We start from the raw sequence: 23,253 nt of genomic DNA, 5'->3' as shown, positions 1-23,253 counted from the left end.
CTGGTTGTTATACTGTTGTTTAGAAATATTGAACAGATGTCAAAAAATACTGTTCAATTTAAACGACATTTTCATCCTAACTTAAAGTCATACAATCACAATCGCGATGGATGTTCAAGACAAGGGAATAAGGTCACATGTTCACAAACCCACAGATCTTGGTTGCCAGAACAACCATGCCAAGAATTATTTTATCATATTATATACCGTATTGATACAGTTTGTGATTAGATAATAACAAAATATTAGTCATATTATTATTATTTATGCTTCTGCAACAATCTTTAATTCTATGAATTTTTTTATTTGCTCTTGGTAACTTGAGTAGTAGGTACCGGTACCATGTCTTTATACCCAGAGAAATTCTAGGAAGCAGAGACCGCTGCAATTGTATGTATATTTACAAGTGCTCTAGCCCCGTTAAAGCAACTACCACTTTAATGTGTGGTTTCAATGAAAAAAAATGTGATTGGGAAGGTGCCCTTCTTGACTGTGAGATTAAGGGCAGCTTCTCACCTCCATATCGAGCAAGGGCAAATGGGCACTTTCAATTTGTTTGTGTGAATGGATTCACTCATTCATGACATCCTCTGCAAAACGTAGATTTGGCTAAATTGGGTCCTAGAATCCATGCGACTGTGAAAACTCAACGTTCTTGATGCACATGCGACTTAGTGACATCATTACGTTCTACGCCCTACCGTTGTTGTGCGATCGAAGGCTCCCTAGTGTTAGACTTATACAGTGCAGAATGCTGGCGATTAGATGCGCTTAACATTCATTTACCATTAAATATTAATTTTTACTTTGCACACTTGCAACATTTTATTTATCACTACAATTTTATCTATATTTTTCCCTCCACCTAGATGCAATTTTTCACCCTCATCTGAAGAACTTTTTAAAATAAACTTGCTGTTGCATAAAAAAAACTGTGTATTTGTATAACTATTGGTTTCTTTTTTGTTTAGTGACTTAGAAAACTTGACAGATCTTTGCCTATCTTTACTTTATCAGGAGAATCAAACTGAAAATAAAGTCACAAACTGTAATTGTCTTTCTTCACTATAATACTCCAAGTAGTATGAAATTCCTGTTTCACGGTGGCAAGGCTTCGTAATCAACAATTAATCATCAAATTTGTGTGTGTAACATGTGCAGTTCTTATTCCCAAGACACAAACAATCTCCGGCCGGACTATAATTTATATAATATGGTATTACTTATTTTTGATTTGTGTTTCGGCGCCATGAGTATTGAATATTGGGATGGTCGGTGCCTTATCAATTTAATGAGTAATTGATTCATTGAGTTTTTAATATTTCTTTATTAATTTTCTTATACTGAGTACTGGTTCTGGTAGTCATTGGCCTAATGTTGGCATTGATATATTTCTTTAAAATTACTTTGAAAGTGAATACCACATTGCAACAATTAAGTCCAACTCAAACAGGATGGTACGACGCAGACTCGATTTGATGTTACGTTGGGTGTGTGCGAGTTAACAATACGTCTGCATCATAGACAGTCGCATCACAGAATATTAAATTCTCACAACCATCTAAAGATTGTGTAAGATATCATCACGTCGAGCCGCAATGTACGACGCTGTCCGAGCTGGCTTTTTCAAAACAATGCAATACTTTTTAAAATAACAGAAACAATATGGGAACCTGAAGAAGTTACCTACCTATCAACAAACAGGGGATAATGCTACCTTTCCCACCTCCACTGACGTATATATAGCAAATATATAGAATATGACAATCTAAAAAATTCATGATTCTTAGGTTGAATATAAGGTTAAATATGTTTAATAAAATGTAATTTTTTTAAATTTAAATTTAAAAATTTCACTACACCAAGCAATAGGTGAAACTTAAAATGAATGTTATAAAACCTCATACGACCTAACATGAAACTGACAGATTTGAGGTCAATCTAATGAAAGATATTATCTGAAATAAAACTGACACATCAGGTCGATACATATGCAAATTATGAACTAAATATAGAGTAATTATAACAAAATATTCGCAGCTAAGGAAATGACCGCTCTGACTCAAAGAGATTTGGGGTAAATTTTCCAAACCCTTAACTGTACTATTTTCAGAGTGATTGACCAGTGAATTCCAAGTGCATATCCTACATATTGGTTTTATTATGATTTAATTAACAAATACTTACAGTATGCTTTAAATTTTGGGGTAAATTTTGATTGGGGCCAAAAGGTGATGAGGTAAAATATAGGTAATGGGTGATTAGTATGGATTTATCTAGATTAGTCACTCCCTACAAGTTGGGGCAGGTGAAAATTTGTTTTATTGATGATACCACTACAAAAATGGCTATAAAAAGCACTGCAGGCAATTTAGTACATTCATTTGTGAACGGCTCTGGCAAAACCAGCCGTTTGTAGGAAAAATTCAAAATTGAATTTTTGGTGCTTTTAGATTCTGCATGAAGTCTTTTTTTAAAACAGTGCTTATCTGATGGAAATCGGTTAAGTATTAGCAAAGTTATGAATATTTAATTAATTGAAGGTTTGACAAAACAGCTTCCAAAGATTCCAAAATGAAAAGTTTATTATTATAAGATTCGTATTTCAAAAATAATTTTAATATACTCTTCAGTTAGATTTAGCGATTGATATTTTGCAGAAATGTACTTTAATATATCTTCTTTTATAAAATGAAAAAACATGAAAATGTTAAAAATTCTGATTCTAGAATGTTTTGGGTGCTTGTGGAAAATTAGAAATTGTGACAAACGAAGGGTTTTGGCAGAGCTGGTCACATTTTGTAGAATACAGAGTATATTCAACTCTTGTCGTATGCATGAGCTTATGCAGTCACAAAGAAATGCCTGACTTTTAACTATATTTTACAACAGCGGGCAGGACCGTGACAAAACATTTTTTTGTGTGAACTTCACGCAGGACACTGGGTATGTCTGAGACGTACCCCTAACATGTTGGCGAATCATATTTTTATCACTATAGACCTAGGCATATAGTAATAGGTGTAAATTTTTTTTCTATTTTGCATTTTCAATTTATTATTATATTTTTGTGGTAGTATATCAAAGATGATTATTTTCACAATTAGATTGAGTTGATTTAGGTTTACATAATATTTAGGTTTTTTTTTGGTTTTGCTAATCTTTTCTTTCGACTGCCAAGCAAAGCTGTAAAAATGCATGTGCAATATTATATAATCATTATGCCCTAGGTTAAACTTTGTCAAAGTTTAAACATGAGGCTTTTAACTTAGTTAATTGATGGTATACATTAATTGAATTTTTACTAAATTGATTGAAAGCATGTTACTAAATTTCATCTCCATTGTGGTTACTGATTCATATACATGGCTATTAGATGACTTATTAACTTTATGGTTTGAATCTTGCATGGTATTCATAACAATTAAACGTGACACTGAGAAGGCACAAGTTGATAAATATATTATTAATTGATATCATATGAATTAATTATATTCAACATGCAATCATCGGGTGGACAGTTAACAGAAAGATTGATTCATCAATAAGGAAACACTTTTTGAGTTAAACTCGTCAGGGTTAAATATGAAAAGTATGTCTCGTGACTAAAATACTACCTAAAGCAAATAGCTAATTGTACTAGTGGCTAAGATGCGTATTTTTCAATCCCCAGGGTCTGGGTTCAATCATGGAAAAACTCAGTCTAAACCAAAGAGCTAGTGCCAATCTATTGGCAGAAAGGGTATGAATTTGTTTCAAGAAATGCAGGTATAAGTCTGTGGTCATGTGGGTAAGATGCCTGCCTTTGAATCCTGAGTTTATTGGTTCATTTGTTTCTTTCTGCACTCAGAAGTATAAATAGGTACTCGGTAAGATGTTGTGGCATTCGTCTAGCCAATATTAAGCCGGGCACTCACTACAGCCGACAGTTGTCGGCCGACTCAATTCAAAGGAGAATTTGTCGCCAATGTGTGGGTTAAAAACCCTATAATTGCGAACCCGCCTACTACCTTTAGCTAGTAAATCCCTTGTTGTTATGGCCAACACCAATCGTCTGTAAAATTCATATAAAGACACAGGGGTCCCAAGTTGGAAGAACTAATTTCCGGGAGATTTGTTTACATTAGGGGAGCTATATATTCTATGAAGAAAAAGTGTAGGTACCAAACGAAGGGCCACGCCCACCTCAGGCCCACTATGATTTGTTAGAATAGGCACTTTTGAAGCCCAGAAATGGCACTGTCAGACTGCAAAAAATAATCGGCAACCAAAGTTTAGGCCTAAATAAAACAAAAAGATTTGTTTTTTACTGAATTTGCAGGAGATAAGTGAATTTCCGGGAGATTTTTACTTTGTTAGCGGCCGTGCAGGAAACCATACCGATTTCCGGGAGACTCCTGGGAGTTCCGGGAGACTTGGGACCCCTGAAGACATGAGCATAAAGCAGTATACAAGTAGAGTATACGATTAAAAGCATGGTGGAAATATCAAATGTTTACCATAAGCACCTGAGCTTGTGTACGGCCGGCTCTCAGTTTTGGAATACAAATTTCTGTTCGGCCTGATGCGCCATTTTTATGTCTTCCCCACTTCACAGTATTTCGCACTTTTTAAGTGTATCAACATTACCATAGCACCTGAATGTGCTCTGATACATTTTTTTTATTGTGAAAGGCACTAAAAACACATTTTTTTAATTACAGTATAATGTAGGTTCACATAATTTTTAAGTTACTGTTTCACAGGAATGGAAAAACAAAATTAAACCGTAAAAAGCAAAGCGGTTTGGCCTACATCAACAATAATTGTTTCTGAAATTTATCGCCTGCATTTAGAATGAATTTGTGACATCAAATGTTTGAAATAAGCAGAAATCAATTATAACCCAATGCTTACGCTGTCCATTCCCTACGTCCAATCAATTAGTGAATAACGCAATAATGAATGCACTGAATATATGAACAGGAAGATGTCCTAAGAGCAAGATCTTCGTGAATGTGGCATAAAAGAGGAAGTAGCTAAATATAGTCCGAGTCAGCAGCGCAGGAGGTAATTTCCCTTCACGAGACTTGCGTGCATATGTGGTTGCAATGCGGTTGGGAGAAATCGGAGCAACTCGTGGTTCAACAATTAAGTTCAGAAATAAATCAACTGGCTTAAAATAGCATTAGCAAATGCATGAAAGCTTGCTACAATTAGGAATTTTTATTCAGATTAAGTTTTTCTGACCTTTCATGCAGCATTTGTAACCTATACGGGAAAAGGCGCTTTATAACGGTCATTGTTATTATCATTTAATAAAATAAATAATAAAAAATAAATTAATAAAAAATAATGATAAAAAAAGTAGTGCCACTCCTCAAGCTGCAATGTTATTATCATTAGTTTTACTTAAACATATTTTTTACATCATTTTTAAAGATGTTTATTGGCTTATTATGGGGCCATGGCCCATAACTTTCATCATTTCTAAACTCTTTAGAGGGGAAGGAGATAAAATTGTAAACATACAGCATGTACACTTTCATGAAAACAATAAATTGATGACCTCAAAATGACAAAAATCATGATTATATTGTGTACTTTTTCAGGGAGTGGAAAGGGGTTATAGAAAAGTGTATGTCGTGTACTCTTATAATATTAGGTTAATTTTTTGTCATACAGTTTCAAATTGGTTGAATTGCTTGTAACCAGTGAAATCTAACTTTCAATTCTTATTGGAAGTTATTAACATAATCTTTTTACATAAGGAAAATTTTCAAACTTATAATTTATTATTTTGGACGAGTCGAGTGGCCAAGCAGTAAGGCAGGGGTGCCACTAGCTACAGCCTTAACATCAGTGCTGGTTCCAGTCGCTCTTGCCAATAGTTCGGTTGGTAAAGCCAGGTCTTCTCTTATAAGGACTTAAAATGGAGGTCCGGTGTATACATCTAGCTTGTGTGCACTTTAAAGAACCCATTGCATCTTTCGGAAGAGTAGGGCGTTACTCCTGATGTTATGGTTCATTTTAGCCTCTGTCGTGGAATGATGTGAACATGTATCTACCATAAAGCGCCTATTTACGGCTGGTAGATAGTCACAGACCACGCCCATAAACAATTCAGCACAATGACGCTGTAAATTATGGCTTATTCTCCTGCCTTTACCGTTACTCTGTTAGTAATATACGGATGTATATCATAAATTTCAATCAACAAGTTAGTTTTTTAAAAATTTTTTTTGATTATCTGCAAACATTTAGCAAGTGTGAAAAAAGGTCGTCCGCAAATGTCACTGATAATAAAACTTGAGTCGTTTTTAATTTCCTTGTACATTAACACACATTACTTTCCTCTTCAGCTCAGGTGATAAAAATAGACACAATAATATAGGTACTACTAACATTATACATTAAAGGATTATCTAGGGTTAGCAGATTGCTGCATGTACAATTTTTCTCTGAAGAAAAATAATTTTTAATACTGCACTCGCAGTAGGACCTATGTTTTTCATCTGAGGTGAGCAGATTGGATACATCATTGCAAGACGACTTGATAAAAGGAAAAAAGCATTCACAACACAGCGCGAGCAGTAATTAATGTTGCTTTTTTGATCAACAAAACAAAAATTCATTAAAATATTTATGTTTTTATAAATTTCTTTATTCAGAACGGTTCTCTCAATGTGAAGACGTACTTGGTCTAGATTAAATGACATTTACATGTAATTTAAGTTTATAGAAACTGTGCTTTCTACTATCTTTTACTACAATAATGAAAGTGAATACTAATCGACTACAGTTCTATGCAAACATTATGGAAACGCTAACATTTTTACGGTTGATAATCAGCGAGAAAATATATTTACATGCTAATTTTCAATTCATACTGAAATATATAGAGCAAGAAATTCAGATACTGAATTATATTAAAGTTTATTTGAATACACAAAAAATATGAACATTTTTTTTCCAGTTACAGAAAATTCACGTATCATTTTTTTTTTTATTAGAAATGTAAGTGCAATAACTCTTTTAATGCAGAACATATTCATGGGAAATGTTTTTGCAACCATATTATTAAAACAAACCAAAAACTTCCACCATATATTGAACTCCAGAAGTCTGAGTGATAGTGTCGATAATTAGACCTGTCAAGAGCTGTCAATCACTGTGCTATCACTTTGTTATACTAAGTATCATTAATTTGCCCTTTTAATGGCTCCCCGGCCCCCTCCTGGAAGTGGTATTGAACCCTTTTGAATAAAAATTACCTGTTCGTGCGCAAGTCCCAGATTTTAATGCCATCCGTGATGGCTGCAGTCGCAAACAAATCGTAAGCTGATGAAGGATGAGTGACATACGCTGACCCCTTCAAATATAAAAACATTAAAAATAATTGTTAAAAAGGGAAATAGTAGATTTGCATGTTTTCACTTATATAGATTCAGGTACATATATTATATATTTAAAATATCTCTTGTCAGTTCAAATGATGATGAGGGCATATCATGTAGTTCTCAGGTGAGTACTTCAGATTAATGCTGTTATGTACTTTCAAATAGACTGAAGAAATTTGCTTCTCATTGTAAACAAATTCACCAAAAACCATTGGAGATTTGTTTATTTTTTTTAGCTTAATATATATCTGGTTTCTCTTGGGCTTGTGTACTGCTAGTAATATTTTATTGGTATTAGAATTGTAATTATTTGACTTTGGATTATTGAAATGGTGAGGCTGATGGTTAGTAGGAGTGCGAAGGTAAAGGGGGTAAGTGTTGATTAAGGAGGGAGGGGGAAGGTGGTAGAAATAAGTTGATAAGAGGCTAAGTAACTCCCTGAACGTAAACTCAAATCAAAATAACCTTTACACTAGTTACTAAGTGCAAGCTCAGTAGTCTAGTGGTTATGGCACCCATCTAGTTTCTCGAATTCATGAGTTCAATTCCCACCCAAATCACTTGGACATTTTTTTCGCATGTATTTGGGAACATACTGAGTATTTGGTAAGTTAACATATCAGGTAGGGCAAAACATCAATCCTATGATATGAGGCTACTTGAGAGTAAATTTGCTCTCTGGAAATTATCATTGGGAGCAGGCTTTCTATGGGGGGGGGGGCCTTGCACCCTCACACACCCCTCTTACATATGCCACTGATACAGGGAGACAGCCTTAATCAACTGAAATATGTTTAGAATATGAACATCAGTAATTTTCAACAAACTTTTACCAAGCCATTACCCTTTGCATTCTAGGTTCATAATGACAATGTTGGTTGAGACAAATTGGCATAAAGTGAAAAATCTGGTTATAAACTGCTCTTATAATTTATAAAAAAGGTCTTTTAAAAACCACACAAACAAAATATGAAATGCTTTTTGATATTAATTGTGACATATGTGTTCTTATCAGGAAAGAATATTAAGTGAAGCTAATACATACAGAGTGGCTTTAACCTACATGTAAATGAACATTTAACAGCATAATTTATCTTGGTATTGAATGAGAAATAGAGATGATGAAATTTTGATGACATTGATGATGTATTAAAACTGTATGTTCCTAGACAAATTACCAGACAGATAATGATAAACTGTCTGTCTGTGGTAAATATAAGGAATGCCCTAAAACATTATTGTGCTCATTTGAAATAATGAAATATCCTGTCAACTTTCAATGAGACGAAATTTTGAATACAATTTTACATTTCTATTTTTCACTAAAGCTGCAATCACACTGGACATAAAAACACGAGAGATCTTACCCATACCGTAACTTTCCAATAGGTATATCTTACCGCTGTCCGCACTAGATTTTTTTATTCAGTTTTACTGCAAGGAATGGTAAAATTATTGAGGATGCTAATCTGTGACATCATCCATTTGCATTGGACTTAATTCTCGGCTATGTAAAACTAACCTGATCAGCTGTTTTACTGGGCACAATCAATTCAGTTAAACTAACCGCTCACCTTAGTATGTTTTCCTGAGATGAGTTACTTGGGCTGTTTGCACGGACTAACCATGGTAAAACAAAACCAGCATCTTGGTTAGTTTTACAGAAAAATGTCCAGTGCGATTGCGACTAAATTCACTTCAGTTTTTCAATCAATCAATGGATTTATAAGGCGCATAATACAGCAGTCTCTATGCGCCAATAAAAAAGACCAATGAAAGTGAAGCAAGCAAGTGAAGTGGGTGCGAGACCAGGTGCCGTTAGGGAAGAGTCAGTGTGCCGTTCTTCCGCACTTTTTTTTCTTTTTTTAATAGAGAACTCCTTAAATTGAGGGATTACAAGGTGCAAAGAAGACACAATATTTATTTTATATTTGTTTTGTTTATATTTTTAATTGAAAGCAAACTATTTCAAGTAAGAAATTTAAATATTTTAAGTTTATTCTACTTTATTCTAAAATTGGCACTGTAAAAGTCCTGAACTAGTTCAATATTTCTTTTTTTATATTTATGTATCTATTCAGGTATACGGTAAAAAGTATAAAAAGTATAAAAAGCAGAACAAGTCTAAAATTATTGCAGTACAAAAATTCTAGAAAACGAAATACATACACCAAATCCATTCAAACAAACACAAAAATGCAAACAACTTCTGAATTGATAAACATAAACAAATTAGAAATATACAATTCATTTGGTACAAATAAAATTTTAAAATACAAATTAATTAAACATCTTAAAAAATATATCCCTACAGTATCAAAATATAGCAATATGTCTAAAGTCTCTGATAGTGGTAGTCTTCTTCCAACAAAAACTTGTGTCAACTTTCTCTCAGATCTATTCAGTTCACTTCATCGGGAGTGCACATTTCCCTTCTCTTTCGTGTTCGCGGTTTGTTTTTTGCCAATTTTAATTTTTTCAATCTGACTTCGGGTCCGTATACTGTCAGCGTCTTGAGACGATTTTATTGTGGAAGGCGCTCCACAAATATCCTACAGTATCTTACCATTACCATTACTTATTTTTTATTTGTTTATTACAAAGTTTGGCATGAGACCTTCAATATTCTAACACGACATAACCATTTCCAGGTGATTGGTTTGAGTTTGCTGCCCACACAGAAACCAATCATTTTAATAAAATCTAATCTGAAAGACCGTCTGCTCTACTGGAATTGCAAAAAATTGAGAGGAAGGTTTCTAACAACTGATTAAAGCATTTAATGAAATAAGTAAAAAATACTCATTAAATTATTTATGAGATAAGGAAAGTTGAGAAAGAATTATTGAGGAAATGTTGAAAAAATTCAAGCTATGAACGTTGTAATGTTCTCAATGAACAAATAAGGAAATTGAACTCTGACACTAAAAAACATTGCCTTCAATTACAAAATGTTAGTTCTCCCCACATTGATATATGGTGCAGTCCTCTAGGCTACCACAAGTTTAACAAAAAAATACAATACAGGCTCTCTGTGCTGTTTAATAAGATATAAAAATAAATAAATCTCCTATTAATAGAAAAAATATAGTTAAAAAAAGAATGCTTCAAAAAAGTGTCAGTACGTCCCAAAATACTTGTAAAAAAAAAATGATATGTGATTCAGGTAGGAATTGAATCCATGACCTCCTGGTATTCAGTCTGGTGTCAGAACCACTTGACAGTACCACAAAGTGTTCATTAGTAGATAGTGTTAAATTTTATCCCAATGTAGTATTGGCAATGGTATTTTAGTAAAGTATTTGAAGATGACAAGTATTCATTACGATACCACATCAGTTTGTCTAAAACGTCATTCCTATTGAGATTCCTGACGCAATCGGATTCCTGACGCAATCATCTATCTCTCAAAATTAAACCATACTACAAAAATTGACATTCAATGAAAACAGAAGTGAAGGGTTGGTTACAAATGCTTGTAAGCTGATTGGTTGATGACGAACATGTGATTATAAAAAGAATTGATAGGATCCTGATGTACTTTGTATATCCAGTACTAATACATAAGCAATTATGTGATTAATGTGTCTAGGGAGATGAATTTGTCAAAATTTAATTTGAATAGTAAGACCATCATCATGTTACTCCAAACTACATTCATAAGTTCAACACAAATGTCTTGGTTTTTTTTTTCTAACTTGAAAAAAATCATGTAGAGGTAATCAGATTATCATATGGGAAGTCAAACCATTACTTAAATGCAGTGACCAGGAACAATTTTACACTGTTACAGTCTGTCAATAGATAGAAGACACTAGCCATGTGTTCAGCAAGTCAAGTAGGTTTATAAACTAAAGCCAAGCACAGCACTAACAGCATCGTACGGCAGGCTTCGAATCCAACTCCACACACTGTGCAAAGCTGTGTGTTTGTACCATACAAGATGACTGCCGTAGATTCAGCCAATCATAATACGCTAAGCAACATTTCAATGGCGCCCTCGACTTAATTTTTAAAGTTTTGAATACAGCTCTGTTGAAACTCGAACGTTGCAATATTAGCTACATGATTTTGATTTTACTATGGTTGATTCACAGTCATGCAACGAAAATATTTCTGACCAATTAGCAAAGTATAACTAATAATTAAGTAAAGGATAAGAAAATTTACAAAAAAATTTGCATGACGTATACTCTTAAATTACAAAATTGTTTCATGAAATACAACTACTAAAACCTTCGAGATTACAATTTAATAAAAATAATGAAATTGACATATTTTGGTGATTTTTTCTAATATGACCTCAATATTATGAAGTAACTCATTTTGCCGGGAGACCACCCATTATCAAACTACCAGTATTCTTAAAATTCATTAATTCAATAATTTGATAACTTACTTGATTCTGCTTGACAACATGCACTGTGCGCTCATGTGCGTTGTTCGTCACACGTACACTCTTGCCGACATTCATATCAAACACTTCTAAAGACTTGTCCGACCCTGCACAAAGAATTATATCTAAGCAAGCAGTTAAGGACACTCAATTTCACAATGTGTTCCATTTTTAATCATCTATACATGCTACTAAAAAGTTATAATAATTTGTACGTATTGTTTAAAGGTTTGCATGTTGTAGTAATAACATATATTAATGCTTGCGGTACACCATGTAGATAATTCTCAACCAACAACAATAGTTCTTATCAGAACTATCTACGTGGCGTACCGCAAGCATATATTGTATATAAATACATAAAGGTGGAAGTCTTGGTAATAATATTGCCTGCATTTCTAAAGTTTATTATTCATTTATTTATTTAGTATGTAACAAAAGATATACAAATGGCAGCAAACGTTTTACGGTATATGAACACAAATACTAAGAGGTGCAGACAGGGCATGGTGTTCCCCTTACTAGGTCCACCATTTAAATTATGTCTTTATTCTAATTTCATTCAATCTATACAAAATTATATTTGAACTTTGGTAACCAGATGAAACATATCAAAAGAATGTATGACACAAGGTCTTCTTACAAGAATCTGTTGCTCATTTACTGTACTTTAAATTTGTCTCCAACTCACAAACAGACAAAATTGAATATAATTAAAGGAGATAAAACTGGCAACCATCGGTAAGTCTCTTGATGATTAAGATTCTTTGAATGGGACCTACTGGGTTCATTATGCCAAAAATGATTATGATTAAAGGAAGGAACATAGACTCTGCTAAGAAATTAAGTATAATATTTGCTATGTAAAATATCAGCTACAAGCTTTAATTAGTATTGAATTGAATTAAATTTATTTATTAATAAGACTTGGATATAACCCACGGAAGTCAACATGACTAATTTCCAGCTGGGTTCCTTCAAATACTGGGGCAGATACAGGATTTGGCCAATGCTGTGAAAGTCCTCATCTACCTTAGGCCCAACAATAGTTGAGTTGAGACATACGGTAAGCCTACTTTTAGGTCCACCATGGATATAGGGTTACCATATTTAATTAATATGGCTCCTCTAGATACCCAGAAATGGTAATAATATTTCTTTTTAAATCAATTTTGACTTAATGGTGGGATAAAATTTATTTGACAATAACATTTTCAAAATTAACAAATAAATAAACAATATATATTTTTGCACTCTCTCTTGGCCAGGAAATTAAAATACCAAAAGGACATAGAAATATATATAACTGAATATAAATGTCTTCTAGATGCCTAGAAATGGCACTTATGTTATCAAAATGTGTTTTAGTTTGGATTTATGATGTGATTAAATTTATTTGATATCATCATTTTGATAATCAAACAAATAAATGATTTGAACAAGAATAAAAGGTTTGCATCCCATCTTGGATCTTTCCCTAGAAAATAAAATAAAAATACCAAAAGAACATAGAAAAATATACATATACCTGAATCTGAATGTCTAGAGAATTTCAAAAATCAATTTAAAAAAAAGAAAATGAAATCAAAACACATTGACTCTGCCTTAAATCATTTGTTCCATTAAAAAATTCTTATAATTTACTTATTTTATAATAGTACAGATCCTAAACAAAATAGTCTTCAGTTTCTTATGTTATCTGACCACTTCTTATATTCTATAAATTTCTTCACTCTAAAACCAATTAAATAAGCTCTTTATACAAATCCCTAAATTGTTTGAGCTTCCGGAAACATTTCCTCTTTGAACCCCTCTGAGAGTTTCTAGGTGGCCAGAGACCCCACCCACTTTCACTGTCGCTGGGGACATTGGCTTTTCCGTCAGGGACTTTGGCCTAATTACATTAGTCTGTGTGCTGCCCTCTAGCATGAAGGGAGAGATGAATTAAATGGGACAGCATTTGCCAGCAGTAGGTCTGCGGAAGCAATTTTTCACAGGGATTATTTCACCATGGTTGACATCTTGCATGTTAGGTAGTGGCTAGTGACGCCTGAATAATTATACAGATCATGAATTTTGTAGCGAGTTTCAAATTAAATTTACGGTATATAGGACAGGCAGGACATTAGGTCCAGTAATTTGATTCTTTTATCTACTAGCATTGACATATATAAGAAAATTTGCTATTAGGAAATAATATCAATTAGCCTTTAGACAACTTGTTTACTTCAAAGTCAAATGGTTTTTGGCAGAATTTATGATATTTAGGATATTAATATACAGTATCTTTATCATTGATTCCAAGTCTCACTTTCCATTTCAAGAATTTAGGATTTTAGCAATTGGTGTGAGGAAGGCCAAATCTCCAATCTGACATTGAAACTTTCATATGTACAATCACTAACAAATGTAGATATGTTTGATTGACTTTAAACACTACTTGCATTTTGTAGCATTGGCAATAACATTTTTACGACTCCAAATTGGGAATTATTTCAGTATTGGCAAGACACTTTAATATGTCTATGGGGGAAATCATGAATTGGGTGTTTTGAGGTGCTGTCGGGCATTGGGTTAGACCATAAAACCTTGCACACCACTAGATCCTAAATTCCATTAAATAATTATCCAAGTTGGCCGTTTCTATTTCTTTTTTTTGCAATGATACTAAATTGTTGGTAATGCGTGTGTGTTATAACACACCTAAATATATCCTTGCCATTTGATTGGTGGATTTAGTATCACATGATATTCGTTATTTACCACATTTCGTCACTCATCATGAAAATTCAGTTTCACCATGCATATTTATTTCCATCCCTGCATTTTCGTTCCATCCGTTTTGCCGCACTGCACAGGGCCTAGGATACGATATGACTTCAACATAATACAATCTTTTGAATTAAAAAGGTGATGGACAGTTCCATTTAGAAAAAAAGTAGATTTTTTTCATAATATAATAATAATATGCAGAATTTTATAACGCGCCAATTCAAAAAACATTATCAAAGGCGCAGATGACAAAAATATCAAATGACAAGAATCTCCATTCAGAAAAAAATTAGATTTTTTTTCATGAAATATCAAATGACAAGAATCTACTTTAAGTAATCAATTTTATAAAACAATAAATAATGAATGTTTTTTTATTCGTGTAATGGAAAGGATATTTTCATTCGTTGAATGGAACTCATGAAAATATTCTTCCCATTGCACTCATAAAAATTATTTTTATACTATAGCTTCATTACAACTTAGCATTGTAAATTCAAATACAAGTAATAAAGTTATTTGTTTTGCTACAGAAAATCTATGCAAAATTATTAATTCAGCGCTAAAAATCTTGATTTAGTAGATTATAATTGTGCCACATGGTGTAACAAAAGTTTATAATTAATTATTAATAGATAATAAATACAACAACTTAACAAGTTAATCCTTCGCTGTGCATTTCGCTTGTATCCTTGAGTAAGGAACTTTATCTGCATTACTTCACTCCACCTAGCAGTACAAGTGGGTACCTGAGGAGGTTAGAGTGCAACATGTGCTTATATATTTCATGCAGCAAACTATGGAATTTCCTCCCTAGGCATCGTTCCAATGACAGATAATAGTGTGGAAAAGTGCTCAGAGACTTAGTTGTGTATAGAGCTATATAAAAACGCATTATTATTATTATTACTATTATTATTATTACTAATATTACAATATTTGTGCCTGTTAATCTAAATACGGTAAATAATAATACAAATTCATTACTAAAACTTACAAATTCATCACTGTAAATTCACATATATATAGTACTTGATATTAAAATATCATAATACACTATATTGTAATATCATTTACTATACCTGGATTTGTAGGTAAATGATAATGCAATATTGTTCAAACGTCTTTATACCTTCTATGCTGTATTTATATTGCATTATCAAACTTAATAAATACTAAGCACTGTAAATTCATATTTGTATTTGTATTTCATAAGCATTAAAATACTTTTTGGGAGGTTAATATTATCTACATACAAATTTAAAACATCTTTGCCTGTGAAGATTCACTTATCTAACTTTTGTAGCCAAATTAAAAAGAGTAGTAAATTGAAATGCAATGCGTTAATACAAACTTAATATAACTGCAGTGAGTTCCAATATAGGAAATAATAACATGATATCGTTACTGAAACTTCATTAAAACTTCAGCGCTGTAAATTTGAATGCGGCAATAACGCGAGTACTAAAAGCCAACTCAGTAAAGTACCTTATTACTAATCGCCAGTAGGTGACAACTGATAATATTGTACTAAGTATTCAAGCCCTTGGGAAAAGCAACGCCTATCATCAAATAACCAAATCACTCACAAACGAAAGTGTTCTCAGAGAGCTCAACGACTGATGACAACCTGTCAAATTCAAGTAGGCACCTGGTAGGATGTCCCCCTTCAAGTAAAGGACCCATTACTACGTTGAGATAAAACCATTAGGCTCAGGGGAAATATCCCGGGGGAAACAATGGAGGAGGTGATACTACACAACAGCAAGATAGCAGAGGAGGTAACAAGCTTAAAGTGTTGTTTGTAAATTAAAGCAGACATCTTTTACATTGGATTGTGGGTATTTTAAGACTGATAGTGACTAAGAGAATAATTGATCTATTAATAATTAAATCAAAGAAATTTAGCAAATATATTTATACTTTTATATTATACAGGCTTTAACCCTCACTGTAATATCTTATTCAAAATAAAATAAAAATAATCATTACCCAATTATGAACAATGGATTAAATAGATTAATAACACATCATGTATTTTACATTTTCCCATAATTGCTCAATTGTTCAAGACATTGGTCAAAACAAGGTAAATAACTAATCTATTGTAATTTATTGCAATAGTGTGGAATCAATGTTTCTTATTTTTCAAACAAAGCAACAGATGATTTTGTGTGGGCCTATAATTTTAATAAAGGGGTCTGCCTGTCTTGTTTTGCTATAAAGAAAGAGTATATTTTTGCCAACACTTACTTGTGGGAATAAAAACTTCAGGAATGATATAGTAATTAATAAATATTATGAATAAACAAATAAATTAATGACTGATACAAGACAGAAAAGTTTATACAAGAGACATGCTTGGAAAAATTTAGCAAATGTTCACTTCTACATTGATCAGTGTAAAGCTACATTCACATCAAGCCCGGATTCTGGTCCGGGGTCCGGAGTCCGGAGAATAAATCTTGAAAAATGGGTTCAGTGGTAAATAATAGGACCGTTCACATCAAATATGTACGATTTCTAATCCGGACTCCGGATCCAGACCGATACATCTGAGAGCCATTTGTATCCTAAAATCATACGTTCTTTTTTTCTAGGACTAATCAGCAACAAGCTTGGTTGGTTGGTTCGAACCAATCAAACGCACGCATACTTAACCTGAATTACTGTGTTCCGTGCGCGATGTGAACGTAGCGTTAAAAAAACTCACAATTTTTTGTCCAGGCTCCGTACCGGATCCAGGCTAGATGTGAACGTAGTTTAATATTAGGACATATCCCATGTAACATTAATTTAAATAAAACATACATCGCAGAGGTTTGATATACTCCCAAAATGTTTTGCTTGGTTCTGTTTGCATGCTCACATGAGTGTAACCTATCTCCTCTATCTGTCGGCTACCTTTCCCCTGCAAAGCATATTCTTTATAACCTTAACTAGTTTTTAATAATACATTCTTAGCTTCAAAGCTTATCTTTTGTTTGGATAAATTATATTCATGTTGTTTGCTGAAGATAACAGTAGCTGCGGAGGGGAATAACAGGCCCACAGCTAACTATAGGCCTATTTGACTAAACAATTTTTTTTAATTTGCTTGTGTGAAGACGTTTGTTTATTAGGAATATTTTGGAAAAGTATGTGTAACAAGTCTATATCCAAGTCTACATCCATTACAATTTACAACAGTGTTCTGTTAACATATACATATAATATGGCCTTACGCAGCCTTGATGGGTGAAAAACACCCTAGTGTGAATGAAGTGTCTGTTTAAAAATAAAGTATTATTATTATTATTATTATAGTATTATCATATGTCATTTATTGATCAAAAAGAATTCTACCATGGAAGTAATGATTAATTATTCTGAATCATTAACTTCTGAATCATTTAAGAATTCCAAGGGAAGGCATATTATTCATCAAGGCCCTTAAAATCACAAGTTTCACATTTATCATTCAAAATAGATTTATAAATTAATTTCATTTACGATTCCGCTTGAATTGAATTCAAGAATTCAGGTCGTAAGATGCGTCAAGTGACATGATTAACGGAAATGCTACAAATTAATAAGTAACTAACCATGAAGTAATGAAAGTGATGTTTGATTGCATGCATCTTCGGATGTAGCAAATGACATTTAGAACGATTTGATTGACGTGTTTCAATCTGATATTATAAAAAGCAAATAAACACGTTCAGAATGTTAGTTTTGCGCAATATGGTGTACTGCAAAACATCCTTAATTAATAACGACATTTATTGAAGGTTGTTAAAAGGGTGAAACTGCACCAGAGCATCACCATTATACACAGAATATGGACAAATGGACCTGAATACATATGTACAGAAAAGCAGCAAGAATTAGGTCCAATGCACGAAGCCTAAAGGAAGATTTCAGAGGCTGTGTTCAGGCATGATTTTCATAGTCAATCTTATGTGTGCTTCATTACAGTTTGGGAGGTAAGTTTTATGATGTTGCTCTTTGTAAATCATTGTTACATAAAAAAACGGAAGTTTCATAGTTAAAGATAATTTATTAATCTGGACAGGAGCTTAACATTTTGATATTTGACCCAAGGTGAGGTGGAGGGAAAGGGGGGGCAGCTTGGTTTCTCTGAGGGAATTTGTTGTCCACACCCTGGCTATGGGCCTGAAGATGGTGAACATAAAAATAACCATCATTCAAATAGTTGCTAAACCCTCCAAATTTAACTATAGACAACTTCAAAAGGAGGTCACTAACAAATGTATAATGCTACGCTACAAGTTCTGATAAGCTAACCCTCTAAGTTCTCACCGAAACTACTTATAATTAATATTTTTTCCAACAATCTCTTCCCTTGACCTTTAGTATACTATATTTACACTTCGTATCTTTCAGTCATTGACATCTATGATATTAACCATCAGAGCATAAGAATTTCACTTTCTGGACTTTTTTAAGTACTGTAAATATATAGTGCTGAAATTTAAGACATAGGTGGGAGTGAAGAAAAATAAATACACTGCAATTACTGATCAATTACACTTCTTTAATTTGCTTTGCTAATTTCAATTTAGATTGGAATATATACCACTCTCTATTCGAATATTAAAGTGAAAATATCTAATTCTTACTTGTTACGTAGGCGTATAATTAATTAGGTTCACGCCTGTTGGTCTCCACTGGAAACGTTTTGATGCCCTGTCATACTGCTTCAACCCTGAATTTGTACCCTAGATACCATGCAGTGGCGGTGCCAGCATCTGAGATCTTGGGGGGAGAGAGGAAGTGAGGGGAAAGGTACGATTCTGGGGCAAGGCAAGGTCCCCGACTAGAGCAAAGTAAATATAATTTTTTTTCACCCCGACGAATTGTGTTTCTTTCCTGGGGGTAAACCTGAGGGGTGGGGAAACAAGAAAATTTTCTGGGGGAATTTTCCCCCAGAAAGGGCCACTGCTACCAAGCCTACCAGGTACCCATTTATATAGGTGACCCCCTGTAGTGTATAAAGGCAATTGCACAATGACAGAAGCACAAACTACAGAGCAAAAGTTTTGAACCCATAACTTCATTGTCGAGAACTTGTATCACAACCACTGTGCCAAAGGCTACCCTTATTATTTAAGTACCTTCTTTCTTAATAATAAAAACTATATAAGTATAAATAAATTATGTAAAATATAAATAAATATGTCCAAAGATACATAAATACATCTAAAAATACATAAATATATGAGGCATGTTGTGGCAAATTTGCCAAGTTGTAACAAACATTGAAATACAAGTTATTGTTATTTTCAGACACCTAAGTATGCAATCTTTTAAATGTGGGGTCATTCATTAAAACTGGACATTTCAAGCCTTAGGCTATGTTCACACACACGGCGTAAGACTGGCGTGGCTTACGCCAGGCGTAAGCTAATCCACGGATTAAAATTCCAAAGTGTTCACACAAACGGCGTTCGTTAAACTACCAGTAATATAGGCCTATGTGGAGTGCAATAGTTTTCAGTTTTAAATAATGTACGGTACGTGTTAACAGTAATAAAATTAACACTGCATCATGAAAACTTTTAAATCTGTGAATTGTTCGAAGTGAACTTATATGATTATTGTATTTTAAATGAACAATTTTACTTTTGATTTTTCAGCTAGCATTGTTGATGTTGCATGTTTTAATAGACAGTCTAAATGGTTAAAATATCTTACAAAACACAATCAATAAATCATATACATTATAACTAAGTAAAATGCAATAGAAAAGGAACCCCTTTACCATTTCATTTATAGAGAGCACAGAAAAGAGACCAAAGTAGTTAATATATTGCAATCGTGATTGGTCAATCTCTTGAAATGAGGTCAAATCATTCAAGCATCACTGGCGTTAGCTCAGTGGGGTTAGCTAATCTGGGGTCTGCAGGTAGCGTTAATAATGCCAAGGACGTGGCGTAGTGAGTGGCTTTAACAACGCCACTGCCTAGTTCACACACAAAGGCGTACGCTACGCCAGGCTTAAGCCAGCCTTACGCTGTGTGTGTGAACATAGCCTTAGTTATTCAAGTGGCCATGCACAACTTCGGCATTTTACCATGTCATGCCTCATACACATTTATAATAAAAATGTGACTGGACCTGACCCAAACTGACTCTTGTTACTCAATTATATAGACAAGTTTATGGGCTTGTTTTGTACTGTCTCTGAAAAAAAACACCAAATAGAGGGCAGCAGATTATTCCACAATCGTGCAGCCGATGATGGAAAGGAATGATTATTAATGTGGTAATGGAACATTAGTATACAAGTTGTATGGTCAATAAAAATCAAATTAATCAATTGATTTCATACATAGATTATATATATTCATCATTCTAAAGGGTAAAAAACCTAATTATGGACCTATTAATTTCGCATTAGTGGTGTTTTATATTGAAAACTTTCTGACAGGTGCTAAAGTAAAGACAGCCCACGTAATTTCTTGAGTACCATAATGATATATTCTTAGAACGTTATCAACTCACAGTCATGTCCTACTGACTTTACGTCTGTTAACATGCACAGTCAATCATAGGCTTCCAATTTATCAGTTGAAGCATACTGATTAATATCTGATCATATCCACATTACCGGTAATGTCAGCAGCATCATCTGTACGGGTTTTAAACTTTCACATTCTTTTTTTATTTAAAAATAATTGTATAAATCATCTATCCAAAATGTGAGTCTCACATGCAAACAGTTCATTCTCGCATGCAATCAGCTAAGTCTTACATCCAAACAGTTCAGCTTCACATCCAAACAGCCCAATCTCACATCTAAACAGCTCAGTCTCACACCAAAACAGTCTGTCTCACATGCAAAAAGTTTAGTCTGGCATGCAGACAGCTGAGTCTCACAAACAAACAGCTCAGCTTCACATGCAATCAGCTCAGTCTCACATCCAAACAGTTCAGCTTCACATCCAAACAGCCCAATCTCACATCTAAACAGCTCAGTCTCACACCAAAACAGTCTGTCTCACATGCAAAAAGTTTAGTCTTGCATGCAGACAGCTGAGTCTCACAAACAAACAGCTCAGCCTCACATGCAATCAGCTCAGTCTTACATCCAAACAGTTCAGCTTCACATCCAAACAGCCCAATGTCCCATCTACACAGCTCATAGTGTCACACCAAAACAGTCTGTCACATGCAAAAAGTTCAGCCTTACACGCAGACAGCTGAGTCTCATACACAAACAGCTTAGCCTCACATCCAAAGTCTCGCATGCAGTTTCATTTTCATTAGCAAGTATGGGGAAGATGGAATTTATGATCTAAAAACTAAAACCTGATGCAACATTGCTTATAGGAAGTAGTTCTATCTGTTTTGTTTCTCTCCATCCAGAATCCAGAAGTTGAAATAGGTACCTGGTAGGGTTAAATGCCAAAATGTGCTGATCTAACTGCTGCAACGTTGTAGAATACTCCCCCAGGGAGCTTGCGTTTATGTTCCATAGGCGTTTAATCCAATGACCGGGGTACTGATAATGTGAAGTGCATAGAGGGCTTAACAATATGTGCTATATAAGTCTACCATTATTATTATTACTAATTCCATTTATAAGGATGTGTATAGAACTTTTCTCTTCACATCGTTTTTACAATTAGATGCAAGATCACAATTTTGCAAGGCAGGCAGCCGAGAATAGAATTTGTTCCAATTTGTCAGTTAGTCTGGCATTTGACATTAGGTTAACTTGCAGCCTTCAATAAAGATACATAGTATCATAGAGGTGCAAAGTCCAAATATCTGGTTAGTATAACAAAATTTAAATTAAGTGCCAGTGCCACATTTTAATATTATAATTAAGGATGACCACACAATCATCATTATATCTATTTTAAAGCCATGATTACATATAATGATAAATTTTACTCCATGAAAATTTCACTTTATAATAAACTCCACTGATGCACTATGATCTTTTACTGTACTTTACATTCTGAGACCACATGAGAACACAACATTACTACGCTAATTTCTACAATCGGAATTCTGTTTGTGTAAGGAGAAAAACAAACTAAAAGGGCACCTTGGCTAATAAGTCAAAGCAAGAAGTACCACCGATGAACTATATTACATGTATATATTACATGTTACTGACAGAGTATGACAGAGTATAAGCACTATAAGCACGCTGTTATGAAAAGTGGTATTTGCAAGATACAAGGTTAAAAGTACTTTTATTTAGCGGAAGCTTCAGTGTTACGATGAAACAGTAAAATTATTAACATAAATTTATAAGGTAGAATATGTTTACTGTTTTTTTTTCTTTTCTTTTCATTTCATTTTTTCATTATTAAAGCCACCAAGATAATCATGTACTATATACACATGATGAAAAATATAAAGAAATTCAATTATCCTGCAGTCATGTCATGTGACTATATGGAGTAGTCACATGACAAGTACCGGTAACGTTAAATCAGTTCATAGAATGCAGCTGTCGTGATGACATTGAACACTCTACCAAGAGCAAAAATCTATGGACTCTGAAAAAGCAAGTCTAATTATTATACAAAAAGACAGAGCCTTGTATCAGTCTACTACACTCTATATTTATTAAATTTGTTATTTTTAATTGTTTTTAACATATTTGTTGGATGTTGTAAGTGGCAAAATTCCAAAAAAAAAGTTATTACTCAAACTGAAAAAAAAAAAAAAAAAATTAAAAACTAT

At 33.5% G+C, this 23,253-nt stretch overlaps 1 protein-coding gene across 1 annotated transcript in view; it reads right to left on the bottom strand.

Moving 5' to 3' along the window:
- Window positions 1-23,253, bottom strand: part of LOC117104335 (WD repeat-containing protein 27-like) — a 58,268-nt gene that overhangs the window by 3,751 nt on the left and 31,264 nt on the right. Inside the window, exons 20-21 of the mRNA XM_033245152.1 lie at window positions 11,779-11,900; window positions 7,254-7,351 (exon numbers count right to left, since the gene is read on the bottom strand). Coding sequence (XP_033101043.1) covers window positions 7,254-7,351; window positions 11,779-11,900 — 220 coding nt within the window. The remainder of the gene's footprint in view (window positions 1-7,253; window positions 7,352-11,778; window positions 11,901-23,253) is intronic.

The sequence above is a fragment of the Anneissia japonica genome, unplaced genomic scaffold (genome assembly GCF_011630105.1).
Source record: "Anneissia japonica isolate Jap-2015-1 unplaced genomic scaffold, ASM1163010v1 scaffold4536_len1192065_cov207, whole genome shotgun sequence".
Classification (NCBI taxonomy): Eukaryota; Metazoa; Echinodermata; class Crinoidea; order Comatulida; family Comatulidae; genus Anneissia; species Anneissia japonica.
This window is presented reverse-complemented; position numbering and strand designations above follow the sequence as displayed.